General features: G+C 35.4%; 1 protein-coding gene across 1 annotated transcript; it reads right to left on the bottom strand.

Moving 5' to 3' along the window:
• Positions 1–3512: 3512 nt before the first annotated feature.
• LOC125833308 (uncharacterized) lies at positions 3513–14958 on the bottom strand. Its single transcript, XM_049512449.1, has 10 exons — positions 14801–14958; positions 10382–10438; positions 10223–10290; positions 8898–9107; positions 8716–8820; positions 5092–5167; positions 4647–4706; positions 4512–4562; positions 4338–4416; positions 3513–3926 (listed from the first exon to the last, which is right to left on the bottom strand). The coding sequence occupies exons 1-10, from the start codon at positions 14879–14881 to the stop codon at positions 3850–3852; spliced, it is 864 nt and encodes a 287-aa protein (XP_049368406.1). The 5' UTR covers positions 14882–14958; the 3' UTR covers positions 3513–3849.
• Positions 14959–15602: the final 644 nt, after the last annotated feature.

Here is a 15602-nt window from a genome sequence, read left to right as displayed (position 1 = left end):
CCGTGTATGGTGTCGTGGTTGCTGACACCAAGTTGTGAAAAACTGAAAAAAAATTTCCTTTTTGAAATCCGATGTGTTACATATTGGAAATCTCTATTCCAAACTAATTGGTAAGCAAAACATGGATTCCAAGCTTAGATTGACACAAATATGAGGTATTTTTTCCTTTACAAGCTAGAAAGTTCTTCACTATTTTTCTCTCTAAAATATCTACGTTATCACACTACTCATCATATGTCCATTACCCTAATTAGGAAGAATATAATGATATATAATTGCATAAATTCCTATTCTATTCTTAGGACATTTCAAAGGTAGCACTATTTTTTATAATTACATTTTTGCCCATCACCTTCTGTCCTTCGAACATGCGTTGAACCGACAAGGCACCGATCAGAGAAAGTGAAGCATCAGTTACATGCTCGCATCAACGTTAATATCTAATAGGAGTACATGTGCTAGGATCAGTGAATGTCGATCTGTCATTCTACCGTGCCAATTGTATACTAGGACTACGACAACATTACTCCATCCAAGCTGGCGTTTAGCCAGTGAGAGATCTGTTGGTTTCTGCGGGATGCCAATTCCATCGCTATAGTGCTTTTAGGCTCCAAATCCATCTAACTCACTTTTTCTATGAAATGCGTACATCCAAGAGAACGAGGGCCTAAACCCCCTTCAATTAGCATTAAATCATGACAATAGTTCATGAATAATCTATTCTCTTACATTACTTCTCAAGCTCCTCATACACATTAGAAAAGGTGACATATGATGTCCCCTCGGATCCTGAATGAACCCTTTCCAGTAACACCTTTGCCTAACCAAACAAATGGTCCATAAGTGCTCTCCCTGTCAATCCATTGACGATCTCTTTGTTTCAAGGGCTCAAAGATCGAAAGAAATATTGCAACAAGACAACCTTTGAAAAGTCATGTCACAGACCCATTGCTACCTTCTGTTTAAATCTCTACCACACCTCATGGAGAGGTTCTTCTGGATTTTACCGGAAGGTTGTAATTTCATCCCTCAATTTGACCACAAAAGAAATTGAGAAATATCTTTTCAGGAAAGCCTTTTTTAATTCATCCCAAATCGTAATCGACCCACTTATCAATCTTCTTCTAGAAGAGAAAGGGGACGAGCAAGACTTCCTTTTATAAATAATAGGTTGAGACCCATTTATCAATCTTCCTATAGAAGAGGAAGGGGATGAGCAAGAATGGACAAAGGTAGGGGAGTCAAAAATGAGTCCAACTATAGGTAACCCGCCCATAATTTTAAGGGTTGGGCTCAAGATAATTTGGATTGGGTTCATTCTCAATCCATTTAAGTCTTAACCCATTTTAAGAGAATCCTCAATTGAGCAAAATTTAATCTTCAATTTCAACCCGTTTTAAGTCTCTTTATTTTCATTGATGTAATGTATGTTACTATATTGAAGGTATGAATTACAATCTATTTTATATCTTTTAGGATTTATCTATCCATTTTAACTTCTTTTTTAAAATTTTCTTGAGTTGAAATTCAAATTATGGTTATAGAACTTAATAACAATATATTAAAATTATTGAGATTAAGCAGTTCAAATCGAGTGGGTCATGACCCAATCCGTTTTAAGCCCATTTGAGCCCAACCGATTTGAGCGGGTCAGAGCCCAACCCAATTTCTATTTCAACCCATTTTAATATCTCCAATTTCAACCCAACCCGCCCATTTGACACCTCGATAGAGGCAATATCTTAGTCCAAATGAAAAATCAAAGACTAATAACTCCAAACATTGCAGGTACTTCAGATTTTAATACAGATCACCCTATGTAAAAAGAATTTATGAATTTTATTAAATCTAAACAAGGAAAGGATGATTAGAATATCGAGGTCTACGAACAAAATGGGAAAAAGGAAGTCGTACTCCTCCTTGAACAGAACGATTTAAAATGAATAATAATATAGAAAGAAAAATTATAATGAACTAGTTCAAAACTAGGGATAGCGTAAATCATGAAACCTAGTAAAATCGTCAATTATGAAGAATTAATCATTTCAAGTCATTTTATTTTTAAAAAAGATGTGCCAGTACGTCTAACACCAAATATCAAATCAAATAGTTCATCAAATCATGCCAATTAAAGAGAATCAATAAATAAACACATGTCACCTAGAGGGCAATCACATCACCGTTCTTTCCTACAATGTCATACTTTCAAGCGAATCAAGATGGGAGAGTCATTCCATTTATGAATCTTATTTTTCCTTGTGGATGTTAACCCACGGAGGTCAATCATCCTTTGAACTAACAAACCCTGATCGAAGTAATTTATTAGGATATATAACAGTTATTCGTCCTCTGGAATAACACAACTTCCAACACAGCTTGCTCGGACAAGCCCAAACCCAAATAGGAAAAAAGTATGTCTTATAAGTCGAAAACATTCCAAATTACTCTCATAAATAAAGTTATGAGAGGTATATCAATTGTTTCACAACGTTTTAAAATCATGTTTCAAGTCAATAGTTCGTTCATAGAGAAAATTCATGCTTGAAAAAACATCATTTTGGGATCAAGTTCAAATAATTTCAATTGTAAGGTCAATCATGAACTATATAGTTCATAATATAGAATATTAAAATAATGAGACTAAAGATGATCTTATTTCTTGCGCACATAAAGTCTTGTTAAAAACCACTTTATAGTAACAATGTGTTCATACTCCTTATTAAAAAAAAAAGATTTAATTGGATAAACAATCATTGACTCAATATTGACACATATCAAGATGAATTTTATATTTTAGCTCATTTAAATAATAATGTGGACATATTGTTGTTTGTCATGTATACGAAGTGGTACGTCGAAACTGAATGTTGTTTTGTGTTTTAAAAAAATGGCACGAATGGGAATTTTGTTACTCCATTAGTTTCTTTTTAGTTGTCATGTTGTACTTTTCGAGAGGCAATTTGATTTATTTTCAAAACTAAATTAGATTACATTAATTCGGTATATCAAAACAAAACTTTAGATATTCAGAAGCTATACAGAAAGTACTTTAAATTGAAACTTTTTTTCTTATCAATAAGATGAAAAAATACATCTTAAAATATTAGTCAAAATTCATATCATTTTGACTCTCAAAAAGAAAAGTAAGACAACGAATACAAATGGAGGAAGTAAATGACAATAGCATAGATGAGCACAACCATTAAAAGATGACATAAATGAGCCATCTCTCAAAGTCTAATGGAATATTTGAGTTTTTTCCCTCCATGAAATAACCACAATGCCTGTGATCTATACCTGTACTTTTTTTCATCTTGCAACCATTGAAATACATAATTGCACATAGAAAGAAGGCAAAAAGCATATTTATCCAACTTTAGATAGCATGGAGCTCTCTTATGTTGGTGTTATGCTTTCTTTCTTTTCTGTTGATATCTGTAGTTTTGGTAGCCTCTTATACTGTCATAGATCTAGACAATTAAAATTTGTTAAAAGGGAAAACTCATAGATGCTTGAAACTAAAAATCCAAGTGTTTATTCATGAAATAACCACAAGCCTGTGGTTTATCCCTGTACTTGTTTTTCATCTTGAAATACATTATTGCGAATAGAGAGAAGGCAAAAACACGAAAAGAAAAAGAAATGGAAAAATAGCAAATCTTGATCTGATACAAATTTGTGACACATTAATAGGACCTGATTATTTCTTTGAAACTGCAGACATCCTCTTGTAGCCGTTTACTAGGGGGTACAAATATATGTCAAAACAATAGGTTCTAGATCACCATTCTCTGAAACTGTAATATCCTTGAAGCCTGATTTAGAGAAGTGTTACTTTCGGATGAAACGTTACTGCCCACTCTCTTCCATCTTCTTTTTCATTTTGAATTGCAATGTGGCAGGAGCACAATCCAATGGTGTCTCACCTTATACAAAATCAACACCAATAGATAAAATGATCATCATCCAAAATGACTAAAATAGATGCACTAAAGGATTTTTAGATTGACAAGGTCCAGAATATTTGCATCCCTAAGTGTTGAACCTGTTTGCCAACTAGGGATGGACTAGCTAACTCTCAGGAGATGTGTCAGTCAGCACAAAAAAGAAGGAAAAAAAGAAAAACCAGAATATTTGCAAGCACACAAAAAACTGTATGATAAAGTAGACTACCCTTTCAGCAGGAGGAGAATATTGGTTTAAATTTATGCTATCTTTAACAAATGTAGAAATATCCTATTACTTAGTTATGAGGCCTCAAAAAGGGTATTGTCATTTGGATGCTATTTGCAGATCCAATTAAACTGAAAAGGTTCTATCCTTGAGATATATTTTACCTTGTGAATTTTTGCAGTACAAACTTGATCCACTCTCCATGAGTGCAAATGCTATTTCTGTTCGATTGAACACCGCTGCCTACATCAGACAATGCTACTTATAATTGTCACCCTGTAAGTAGAGAATTATATGCTAATTGTACAATTATGTAGTTGAGCATGAGATAAGAGTACCAGATGCAGCAATGATGATCCTTGCTTGTCAAGGTAATTTGCATCAACTCCCTGAGAAAATTGAGATCAAATGTCGCAACTAAGACTGACAAATGCCTTATTGAATTACAAGAGAAAGAAAGTCTACATAAATACCTGACTTAGGAGCTTCTTTGCAGCGCCGACATCACCATTTTTTATTGCTTCCCTTAAACCCTGCACAAAGGATAGAAAAAATATCAACTTCCTCAACAGCTCAACCACGTGATCTTACTGGTTACAATCTAGCAACGTTAAGGTACAGTTTACACCAGTAATTCCCTAATAAACCTTTTTACTCTTTAGGGGCCCTTTCGCCAATTGTTTTCTATCTTTATACAGTTACCTTGTGTTCCATGTAACTAAATGACTGATGAATCATTTGGCTTCAAAACTCTTTGAAATAACGGGGTATCCGATTTTGTGCTTCCCTGCTTCTTCAACTACACCTTCCTACAATCATTCAGTTTTCCCAGAACCAACCTACTTCATCTATCTGTACATCTATTCCCCTTGAGTAAATTCAAGGTTACCACTGGAAAAGCAAGGTAAAGCACTATACCTCGCCACTGACTTCATAATCCACTGTCATTGTCTCCATATTGCAGCTGGTAGCTGGACCAACATTGAAAGTTGTACTGCAAAGTATATGCTTAATTAGTTCTGTGATTAAATTCCTAATGCCTAAGCAGGTAACAAATGGGAGAGCACCAAAGGTTATGGATTTGGAAGAAAACATCTTATAAACTAACACTTAGCGTCAAAAGAACAAGAGAACAAGAAAGGTTATGGATTTTGAAGAAAACATCTTATAAACTAACACTTAACGTCAAAAGTAGGAGCAGCTGAGCAGGAGAACAAGAAAGTGAATGTGGGAAAATTCAAAGGGGAAGTCGGACATTAAATTCTCCTTCCTCTTGTCTGATTGAAATAGAAAATAACAAAGTTGAACAGAAAACAATTTCTATTGTTTACAGTCTCAAAAGGTAGGGGTACGGTATGCATATGACATACATACCCTTCCCAGACACCACTTGTGGGATACACTCGGTATGTTGCTGGGAGTCTCAAATAGGAGGAAGGAAATAAATTGTTGATAGTAACATGTTTTTCAATTCATATTTGAAATTTTCTCTAGATTTAGGAGAATTTTCTGGGGCTTATACACAATTCACTCTATAGAGAATGCTCATCAGACTCTTTGGAGTTCTATTATAAAATGGAATAACTCATACAGTGATCTTGACCCTCAAGAATATGACACTATTTAACCATGAGGGAAGGTGGAATAAACTATCAAGGGAAAAATCCTCATCGTATAAGTGTATAAAAGACCAATGTGGCCTCGGTTTGATTTCACAAGTTACAATAATACCGTTATGCTAACCATTTTACTTTATTTTGCCAATCTTCATGCAAGTTCACTAAAAGAATATGCATGCCTACAATATGCAATTAGAATTAATATATATATCTACCATTACTCCCACCATCTGTTCGTGTATATTTATTTCCACATTCTCAAAAAGGATATGTTTACTACACTTTTTGAACCTTTTCATATCTAGTATCAAAAAGACACTTTAGAATTCATTAAATTCTAAACATCTAAACTCCTGTCATAATCTCTGACTTGGGAAAAGTGCCCATACTTTTTCTCTCTTTGAAATATGCTACAACAAGAAAAAAAATTCCAAGTGATAGCTCTTTTCAGTTCATATTGAAGACCAAATCTTCTTCATTACAGGCGATAAATCATTTGAAGTAATCGACTCAGGGGATCAGTTGTTTTTTCTAGAAAAAAGATGAGGCATCAAAAAGATTGACTGAAAATTGTCTCTTAATAATCTTATAGAGCATAGAAGGGTTTTTAATAGAAAATTTACAACCAAAAAAACTGAATAATTCAAAAAACAAATCATGACTAGTTGGGCAAGATTAAAGTCTCTTTAGCAAGTGTGTACCGATGAGTGACAGCGGTGAGTTTAGTATATGAAACAGAGTGAGACTGATGATATATAGAGACTTAACAACTGCAAATCAGTGTGGTTATAATTTCATGATTGTGTGTGACTGCTTTATATTTGCAGAGTTTGTGGTGACTATTATGTCTATTTTCGGTGACTTATATGTCCAGTGGTTGTTTGACATTGACATGTCAGGAATGGGGTTATTACCTGGCTGCTGTTGACTGCTTGAATTGCTAAGTTAATTAATTACGTGTTGTTGTACCTCCCTACTTGGTTTACTTGGCTTATAATATATACTTGTTACTAATCTGAGTCGGCCTAGATTGCCTGCCAATACAGTGTTTGTACCGATGCTACTCCTGCACTTTTCTTTGAGTGCAAACTGTGACTGAAGAATCTTTTATGCGACCTCGTATCTAGCGCAACCAGTTGACCAATCTGAGGGCGAGTTACTCCTATCTAGGCAGCCATAGATCTTTTTGGGACAAATGTCTATTTCATTCTAGACATTGTTTTATTGATTAGTTTTTATATTCTTAGATATTGTTAGTAAGAGTCCTTGCACAGTGACTTTTGAATCTTGGGGATTGTAATAGTTAGATATTCACACTTTATCTCATTTATACTTGAGAACTCTTATTTCATGTCTTAAATGCGTCTAGATGTACGGTTATGGCATGGTCTAGTTGGTAAGATATGGTTTGCCCACCAGAGTGTTAGTGTGGGTGTCAATCACGATAATTTGGGCAGTGACAAGTCCCTTTCCCGAGACCCCTTTAGATTGTTGTTTTAGATTCATTAAATTATTAAAAGAGCTTTTAAAGATCATAACATGCTCAAATGGATTTCTGAGGGAAATAATGACAACCACAAAGGTCATCAAGAACTTTGGGGCAATCTTCCAACCATCATGAGCTTGGAGGACTTAAAGAAAGCATGGAAGGAAGACTTCAAAAGGCCACTAATATACTCAAGTGTTTATATTATTAATTTGGTCATTTTTGTAATATAGTTATTTTTGCAAAACTAGCATAAATAGTCTGTCTTTCACAATAGCGTTAGCTAGCTTTTGAATAGCATTTGGTGTTTAGGCTCCTTTGTGAGTATTAAAGAAAATCCTCTTATCTCTCCAAATGAACCCTCTTGATCGCTTTTGTAAGCATCCGCTTGTATGAGTTCAATTTCTCTTTCCCCCCTTGGATTTATTCTAGTAATTAAATATCTTTTAAAGCTAGATTATCCTTTCTTTCTTCTGAATCTCTTCACACTCTCTTTCTATTTATTAATCATATCCTTGGTTGTGATTCAATTTATTATATTGCATCTTGAATTATATCAGACCTACCTGTTTTATCAATTCCTTGAACCAAACAAGCTCTCTGAGTTATTGAGAAGAAATTTAGAGTCAAAAGATAATTTATATATATATATATATATGTGTGTGTGTGTGTGTGTGTGTGTGTGAGGTTAAATACAAGCTAGATCACCTGTAGTATCCAAAATGTCATCCCAAGCACATACAATTTCCAAATATAATAACCCAAATATTTGAATTCCGCCAAAACAAGGATTCTAATATTAGTCAATCAAGACTTGAGTTATTGAAGATAATAACATCAACTACATCCTAAATTAACCTGGAGGCCAACAATGAAAGTCCATAAAAGAGGTAACACAACTCAAATAAAAATGCTGCTAATGTTTTCTCGTGAAGAGTATTTTAATTTTTAAATGAAATATATTACCCCTTTGTCCATGAATGCCCTGCTAAGTATTAAGTTGAATGTTCAACCTGTAGGTTGTGCAATCAGTAGGTGCGGAAATATCGAAGACCATGGTTCCTTGCCTTTCAAAGATTAGAATAGAAGAATTAAGCACATTGAGACGGTCAAAACTCAGGTCTATTTGTGTTTTCCTAGTGTCTGATACATAGGTATTAGGTTCCTTTATGGAAGGTAGTTATATACCATCTTATTAGACCTATTGTCTTCCTTTGACATACACACGTCTTTATCAATTGGGTCTGTATTTCAATCATTCCCTGGTGAGTGTTGTTCCGATGACATAGTTAAAGACAATGCTTCCAAGACTAATAACATAACCTTGACTCAATCCCATAAAAGTTACAACGGCCATAAGAAAAGAAAGTCTGTCTTTGAAGAAAATAGACTGGGCCTATTTCTCCAAAAGGACAACTAGATACATCAGTTACATACCCTTGCTTGTTGTCTGATGTCGAAGCTCTACTTGTTGGAATTTTATTTTCCTTCTTTGGTTTTGGATTTATATTTACAATTGGATTTGGCATAATATTTCCCTGCTGGAATCAAAAAGAAAATATAAGGGATTGTCATTTGCTCAAAAGCATTTGAAGGCCAGTAAATATGTCCTTTCCTGTGAAGCCGTGGATGTTGTTGGTGTAGCTGACACTTGACATATACACAAAGGCATCCCACATTTGCAGTCTGTGATGCCTACAGTAGGAGTCTGCTTGACAGTGTCTTCAGTTTTGATATCTGCAACGGCACCGACATCTAAAGCTGAAAATGAATCTTTCAGGGCATTGACTTCACTGGCAGAAGCTATCACGCCATCTCCAATGGGTCTACTAAGAATCAGATTAGTAAAAAGATGTAAAGATAGTAATTAGCAATTCTGTTAAATGATGTATAAATTGAAAAGAAGCACGATGTATATAGGCAGATAATTTTCTCTTCAGACTATCAACACAGATATATCAGAATAGCCTTTCAATCTTATCAAAGATCTTAAGGGAGGTATAAATGAACAAGGGCCTGTTTGGATGGGCTTATGAAAAGTAACTTATAAGTCAAAAGCTAAAAGTCATACGTAGATGATACCCTACATTTGACTTTTGACTTATTTTTAAACTTTTTGGCCTAAAAGTGAATGCTTAGAAGCACTCTTTAACCTTTCCAAACACCTCCAAAACTTTAAAAATGCTTAAAAGTCAAAAGCACCTAAAAATAAGTAAATCCAAACGGGCACTAAATCTCTGGCCTCAAACCTCAAAGATGAAACAATCATACCCTTCCAACATATTGCAGTACTGAAATATGATGATCCTTGGATCAATGAATACACCAAACAGAGCCAAGACTGACTACTTTTCAAAACTTTCCCATTTCTGTTAAGTCCTGAATCCAAGTGCTTAACAGATGGTATCACAAGCAACTCTTCAGACTGTTTCCAACTCCTTACATTCTTTAACAAGTAAGGGTGGATGCTACTCTCTAGCTTCTATTCTCAAAAATGACGCGCCAATAAGAGCTTCAACATTTTTAAGGGTTTTTATTTATTATTATTTTAGTTTTGAGAATAGTGTTTATTTATTAAAGTAAGTGTTTCCTGCTTGATGACAGATTTTTAGTCTTTCATGTACTAGTCGCCAATCACCCATGAGCTAATAAGAGTATAATATTACTTCCTAGATAAAAGATTCTTAATGACTTACCTTGTGCGCACCCAAAGGGTAGCGGCTGCGGGTTTCCCTTGTCATAAAAAAAAAAGATTCTTAATGACTGAAAAATTGGAGGTTATGATTGAATAGGGTGAGAGAGAAGATGGAATTCCAAGAATAAATTCCTCATAACTCTATGACAGCGTCTCTGACTTTAGAATTTGGGGTAAAATAAAAAGCATTTTTGCCATCAATATTGAGAAGTATACGATATTACATTGATAATAATGGCAGAAATTTACCGAGAGGAGTTATTAAAACAATCTCCACAAACTCTAACATTTGAGTGAAGACCAAATTGTGGCAAGGCCTGAAAAGATTTGGGTATAAGCACAAAAGGTAAGCTAACAAAATGCATAAAAGATGCTTAAGGAAAGAGACATGAAACAAATAGAACTGACCATCTGATTTGCTGAATGTTCAGCACATAATGTTCGGCCGCAACATCTGCAATGGTGCTACAAAAGAGGATGAAGAATGTCAGATACAATATTTGGAACTATTTTTTACGTTTTTTTTTTTTTTGGATTAGAAAGTAAGCAAAACATCCGGAACTAATTTAAAATAATAGCGGAAACCTTGCTCAGTCCCTGCAGGTTAATTGAACAGGTGATAAACAATACAGACAACACGAGTTAAAAACGAAATTATTAGGTCTAAAAGGAACAGAAAGACAGGCATCATCAAAAGAAAAAAGTACCTAGTCCAATCACAAACCAGAGAACTTGATATGCAATACATTTTAAATCTTGTGACTAAGCTCATGCATCCACAAGGGAAACAACATATAATCAAGTAACAAATATTAACACAGCTGTAAGCAGAGATATGTCCCAGCATCCATGGCAATTCTCTCTTTTCTTATAATAGACTGGATTACTTTCTTCATTTGTAGCCTACTAATCTGCTAAGGCATGGAACAGAAAATAGGTGATATCAAGACATGGAAATGCAGTCCTATAGTTAGATCAGGATCTCACGGGTTTGGTGGAATATGAGTTTTTCATGTAGGTCCAACTTGTCAAATGAAAAAAAATCACATCACCATGGATACTTGTTATAGAGTCATACATGGGCAATGCTCATGCAAGGTGGGGCCCTCAAGATGATAAAGATAGAAACGTTAAGAGAGGATAAATAGATCAGATGCAAATTGCAAATTTTTGTGGGTGGTTTAGTTTTTTCAGTAGAATTCTTTTATGAATTGATTTTCTATGCTAGTTGATCCTAGTTTTCCTTAATATCTTGTAATAAGGGTCTTTATTTAAAGATGCAGAAGGAATAAAAGAAACACAGGGACTCTACATCAAAAGAACAAGAGCTCTGGAACTCTCTCTAACAAGTCCTAAGGTTATAGGCTCTGATTTAACGAGCTTATTTGTTTTATCAAAATAGGTGCTCATAGAATAGAAACAAGGAGAAGAATCTATTAAGCACAGACTTTCCAGTGAATCGCCCAGTAGCAAAATCCGTAGTGTGTGGCCATAACAACTTGGTATCAGAACCAAACACCATGGGCAATCAAAGCAAACTTGAAGAGTTGAGGTGCAGGCTGCCAATTAAGTGTGAATCACAGAAGCAATGACACAATCTGAATTGGGAATGATTGCTCAATTGCAACAGTTATCGTTACAATTGCAGGAGTTTATTATTGAGATAAGCAAAAACCAAGGAAGAGATTCTTATGCGGGAGTGAGTAGCAATATAGGTTACTATCCCTACAGACCAGAAAAACAATTCAATTAATTCGTAGGAAATAGTGTGGTATCATGATACACAGAACTGGATTTCCCTACTTTTGATGGATCCGATGACCCATTGATTTGGCTACACCGTTGTGTGAAATTTTTTCTCAAATCAGAGAACAGATGAAGCGTATAAGGTGGGATTGACAGCATTCTATCTTCTAGGTGAGGCACAGTTATGGCATCATCAATTAGAAAGTATCACTAACTTGACTGGTTGGAGTTCAAGAAATATTGTACTCTCAGGTTTGGCCCTCCACCGGGAAGTAATCCATTAGGTAATCTGGTTGACTTGAAGCAAATGTGCTCAATTGAAGAATTTCAGCGCCAATTTCGAAAACGGCTATCCAAGGCAGCGAGTATGTTTGCATAGACCAGCAAGTTAGTCTGTTCACTGCCGACCTGATTGATTTCATTCAGCTTGATATTGAGATGCATAGTCCGCCAGATTTGGTTCATGACATGAATATAGCTTCGAGAAGGTAATGCAGGCAACATCTTCTTGAAACGAGACCTGGTGAGGGACTCAAGGCTATTTCAATACTACTGCAACTTCAAACAATTCCAACTCCGAAGGGCAACAACCCACTAAGTGGGATTACTGAACCAAAATTATTACGTACATCTACTCCTTTTATAAGAAAATGACAAGGGCTGAAATAGCAGAGAGAAGGGCAAAGGGATTGTATTATAATTATGATGAATTGTATTCAACTGGGTATCAATGTAAGAAATTGTTTTAATTGGAACTTGCTGAACCAGATGATGAAAATCCTGACCATAAAGATGTGCAAGAGGCACCCAAGGGTGTGGCCTAGTGGTCAATGAAGTGGTTGAGAATCCTGAGGTCTCTGGTTCAAAACTCAGTGAGACAAAATACACTAGGTGATTCTTCCCATTTGTCCTACACTTGGTGGACAAAGTTACCTGATACCTGTTGCTGGTGGGAGGTGACACACTAGGTGATTCTTCCCATCTGTCCTAGCCTTGGTGGACGGAGTTACCTAGAAGCTTTTGTTGGTGGGAGGTGACAGATATCCCGTGGAGTAAGTTGAGGTGTGCGAAAGCTGGCCCGAACACCATGGTCATCAAAAAAAAAGATGTGCAAGAGCCTGAAATTTCCTTGCATGCCATCACGGGACAGAAGCGCACAATAACAATGCAGTTACGGGCACCAATGAAGGGTCAAGCATTACTGAATTTGGTTGATTCGGGCAACACACACGATTTTTTCAATTACACAGCAGCATAACACTTGGGAATGCAAGTACAATCAGGGACAAGTGCCAACATTTCAGTTGCTAATGGAGAAAAAGTTTACAGCAAGGGAATTGGCTCTGCGGTGTTTTATTATATTGACAACCATATTTTAAAAGCCTACTTGCAATCTAATGTGCCAACTTGTGGTCGCATATGGACAAATGAGGTCACATGTCTGCGCAGCAGTAAAATGGTCATAACCTTTCACTCTGAACTTGGATTGACAAACAGTTTGATTTGCTGGAAAGAAGACTCATAGAACTTTAATTTAATGGTAGAACACCCTCTAAATCCATGTATATTGGGAGATACACTTGTTTGAAGTTAGACCATGCACGAGATCATTTGAAACAATCAACCATTAACCATAGTGCAACCTTCAACTTGAACTTTTGTGCTAAGGTTCCACTTGACCCATAACCTTACATTAACACTTCAAATACCTATTTATATTGGTTCCTTGATATATTTAGCCACTTACCACCTTATCCTCCCAAGTTGAACAGATTCATCGGTGTTTGACCAGTTGTACCATGGCATAGAGATACGGGGCATTACAACTTTAATTGTGTCAAGGCTGATAAATTTGTCATCTTATTGTGGCTTACAACAACCAAAGAAGCTGCTATGAGTCAAGTTGCAATGAATTATACGTCCTTGCTTTCTCATCAACAATTCCATGGTCATTTGGTCACGTCTTTTGTTCTATGTGTGTTATGTTTCTTGACACCAACGCTCTTATATCAAGCACGCCAGATAAAAGAAATATAAATTATGATAAAGAAATCTTTTATGAAAGATATGAACGAGGAGAAGGATTTGAATTTGGATGGTAAATATGCCAAGTCTGTTCAGTGCAAAGTATTAAGAATGGGATCCTATTTAACTGTTGTTGCAGCTTCTGCAAATAATTCTCACATCTTATAACCTTACTAGTGGAGAACTCATAAAGAAGTTTGCCTGGGTTGAAATGAATTGACTTTTAACAGTGGTGGCTTCATTATCAGGACTGGACCTGGTTGTTTGATTGAGCTAATAAAGTTTGACATGGGAGGATTAAGTTGGTTTCCATTTGATTGTGCAAGGATGAAGTTCCTCACCCTTGAGGGCAAGGGTGTTGTTAATGTGGGAGTACTGATATGATTCAGACAGCTGGGGGGAGTAGTACTCTATGTTTCCAGAAGTGTACAAGGGAGTTGAGTTAGTAATTTACCCACTAGTTATTAGAGTTCAATAAGAAATTATTGCATTTCTCCTAAGTTCCTTCTGTTTCACTTTTCCTCTAGGTCTTACCTTCCTTATATGTAACAGAGTTGCTTATTTTCAGAGTTACCAATGAGAATACTGCTATAGTTAGCTTAGCTCATATCTTGCAATTCCTTTCGTAAAATCCCCAGGTTGTAACATGTTCATCCATCCTTTTTTCTTGGTTGGGAAACAATTCAAATGTTTTTGACAACCTGACTGTTAATACTCATTAACTGTATTAATTAACTGGTTAATTAGGCACATCACAGAACTTTTCCGTGAAAGATAACTGTAGAAATCAATAACAATCATTCCTTCAGCCCATTCATCAGTCATAACACAGCGTCAGAAAGCTCTTACTGTTGAAAAGGCAGCGATAACTCAGATTTTATGCAAATTAATTCCACCATAATAAAAGGTGAGAAATGAACCTTTCAAAAACATCGAGCATAGACTCCGAAATTAATTACTATGCAGAAATGAACGTACTAAAAGTATAAAAAACTTGAGTCATCAGATCAAACTGTTGTGACAGATGAAAATATCAGAAAGAATCTCGAAGAGTACCCGTCGCCGGAAAGTATTGAAGCTGCAATTGCAGACATCACAACGCGAAGCTTCTTGGAATGGCGGTGGTTCCGACAACATCTTCCGATCTCGCTTGCTCGCTCGCAACTCCCGCTCGATTCACTGCTATTCCTGATATTTTCAGAGTACCTCTTTTTTGTTCTTTCTTTTTTTTTTTTTACTACTTCTAATCTTTTCAAAATTGGGTCATCTACGTGGGCTGATCCAACTCGATTAATAAAAGATTTAAAAAATTGAATTTAAGTAAGTGTTTGACCACATTTCTTTTTGAAATTTGAAAAAAAAATAGATTTTTGTTTTTAAAGAAAAAAATTATATTTGAAAATTGAAATACAATTAAAATTATTTTTGTTTTGTTACGAGTGATTTAGAGTGAAAATATATTTTTATTGTGTTTTTAAATTCTTGAAAATTCTGAAACTCAACTTGAAGTTGAAGGTTGAATTCTGGATTTTATAAGCAAATGTATTTTTCGGAGTACAACTCAAGAAAAAAGGGAAAAAATTTCATGGTCTAACAGCTCCTTATGTTTAGTATGTAGAAGGATTTTATAAAATATTCATTTTTGGTAGGTCAAATTTTTTTTAAAATATTTTCTCTATTAAATAAAGTTCCTTAAAATTAAGAAAAAAATTCTTGGTAAAAATAGTGGAAACAAATTTCAAAAGTGACATTAAACTCTTTCACATCCTCCAACACAGTTCATCCCACCCTCACCCCTCATATTTCCCACCTTCGCCACCCCCACACCCTCATATTTCATAGTGTTTGCTTAGATTAT

Source organism: Solanum verrucosum, unplaced genomic scaffold (assembly GCF_900185275.1).
Source record: "Solanum verrucosum unplaced genomic scaffold, falcon-dt-bn FXZP01000274.1, whole genome shotgun sequence".
NCBI classification, from domain to species: domain Eukaryota; kingdom Viridiplantae; phylum Streptophyta; class Magnoliopsida; order Solanales; family Solanaceae; genus Solanum; species Solanum verrucosum.
The sequence above is the reverse complement of the archived record's forward strand: the minus strand, read 5'-3'. Positions and strand labels throughout refer to the sequence as shown.

What these genes read in the sequence shown, in the direction of transcription:
- LOC125833308 (XM_049512449.1), bottom strand. Translation starts at nt 14,881, where the DNA reads ATGTTGTCGGAACCACCGCCATTCCAAGAAGCTTCGCGTTGTGATGTC. An exon ending in CCAACAACATCCACGGCTTC is followed by an intron (nt 8,821 to 8,897) that starts ACAGGAAAGGAC and finishes TTTTTGATTCCA; the next exon opens with GCAGGGAAATATTATGCCAA. An exon ending in ACATCAGACAACAAGCAAGG is followed by an intron (nt 5,168 to 8,715) that starts GTATGTAACTGA and finishes TATACTTTGCAG; the next exon opens with TACAACTTTCAATGTTGGTC.